This window comes from Myotis brandtii, unplaced genomic scaffold (assembly GCF_000412655.1).
Source record: "Myotis brandtii unplaced genomic scaffold, ASM41265v1 scaffold825, whole genome shotgun sequence".
Taxonomy (NCBI): Eukaryota; Metazoa; Chordata; class Mammalia; order Chiroptera; family Vespertilionidae; genus Myotis; species Myotis brandtii.
This window is the reverse complement of record NW_005371349.1, coordinates 1,454,338-1,455,437: the sequence shown is the minus strand read 5'-3', so window position 1 is coordinate 1,455,437 and position 1,100 is coordinate 1,454,338. Positions and strand designations below refer to the sequence as shown.

At 64.0% G+C, this 1,100-nt stretch overlaps 1 protein-coding gene across 1 annotated transcript in view; it reads left to right on the top strand.

Moving 5' to 3' along the window:
- Positions 1-1,100, top strand: part of MGAT5B (mannosyl (alpha-1,6-)-glycoprotein beta-1,6-N-acetyl-glucosaminyltransferase, isozyme B) — a 55,683-nt gene that overhangs the window by 10,983 nt on the left and 43,600 nt on the right. Inside the window, exon 3 of the mRNA XM_014531734.1 lies at positions 962-1,077. Within this exon, the coding sequence (XP_014387220.1) occupies positions 962-1,077 (116 nt within the window). The remainder of the gene's footprint in view (positions 1-961; positions 1,078-1,100) is intronic.

The window sequence follows — 1,100 nt, the reverse complement described above, 5'->3', positions numbered from 1 at the left end:
GCCCGCAGAGGCAGGGCTGTCCCCCGGGAGCGCTGGCCCTGAGATACACACTGCGCGCTGGCCAGCGCCCTCTCACAGCGCAGTTGTCCTCAACACGAGGAAGTAAATTCTCCCAGATAAAGGCCACGCGAGTCTTGGTGGGTGGAGGGCCGTGATGTTTGCGGCAGTAAATACATCTCAGACCCTGGGAAGTGTTCGTTCCTGGAACCTGACAATGACCTCCTGGAGGGTTGACAGCGGGCAAGTCCCCGGCTGCTTTGGGGGATTTATCGTGGGGAGTCAGGGTCCTTCCGGGAGGAGCTGCGGGAAGACTCAGGGCAGCGGGCGCTGGGAGGGGGGTGCCCCCAGGAGGCCCCTGGGCTGCTGCTGTCTTGGTTTGTTTTAAAATATGTTTTCATTGATTTCAGAGAGAGGGAGGGAGAGGGGGAGGGAGAGAGAAAGGGAGGGAAAGAGAGAGGGAGAGAGAAAGGGAAGGAGAGGGAGAGGGAGGAGGAGGAAGGGAGGGAGAGAGAAACATCATGATGAGAGAGAGTCATGGACCGGCTGCCTCCTGCACGCCCCACACTGGGGATCGAGCCCGCAGCCCAGGCCTGTGCCCTGACCGGGAATCGAGCCTTGACCTCCTGGTTCATAGGTTGACGCTCAACCATTGAGCCATGCGGCCGGGCTGTCCTGGTTTTCGGAGGAATTTCTCAGGCTGCTTGGGCCTGGGGCACTGCCCTCTGACACCCGTGCAGACACGCCTGGCGCAGGTGGGCTCGGCGTGTGACGCGGTGTCTGCGAGCTGTGTGCTTAGAGGCCCCTCCGAGTCCTGGCCCGGCTTTGCCATCACTGCGTTTCCGTGCATGGCAGGGTGGCGGCCTGGGAGCCTGCAGCCTTGCCCTGTGCTTGCTGACTGAGCCGGGCCGGGCAGGTCCCCGGCAGGCTCCCCGCTCAGCTCAGCCCTGGCTTCTCCCCGCAGGCTGCCCCCGGGGGCCGGCCTCATGGAGCGGATCCAGGCCATCGCGCAGAACGTCTCCGACATCGCCGTGAAGGTGGACCAGATCCTGCGCCACAGCCTGGTCCTGCACAGCAAGGGTGGGCCAGCCCCTCCCCCTTCC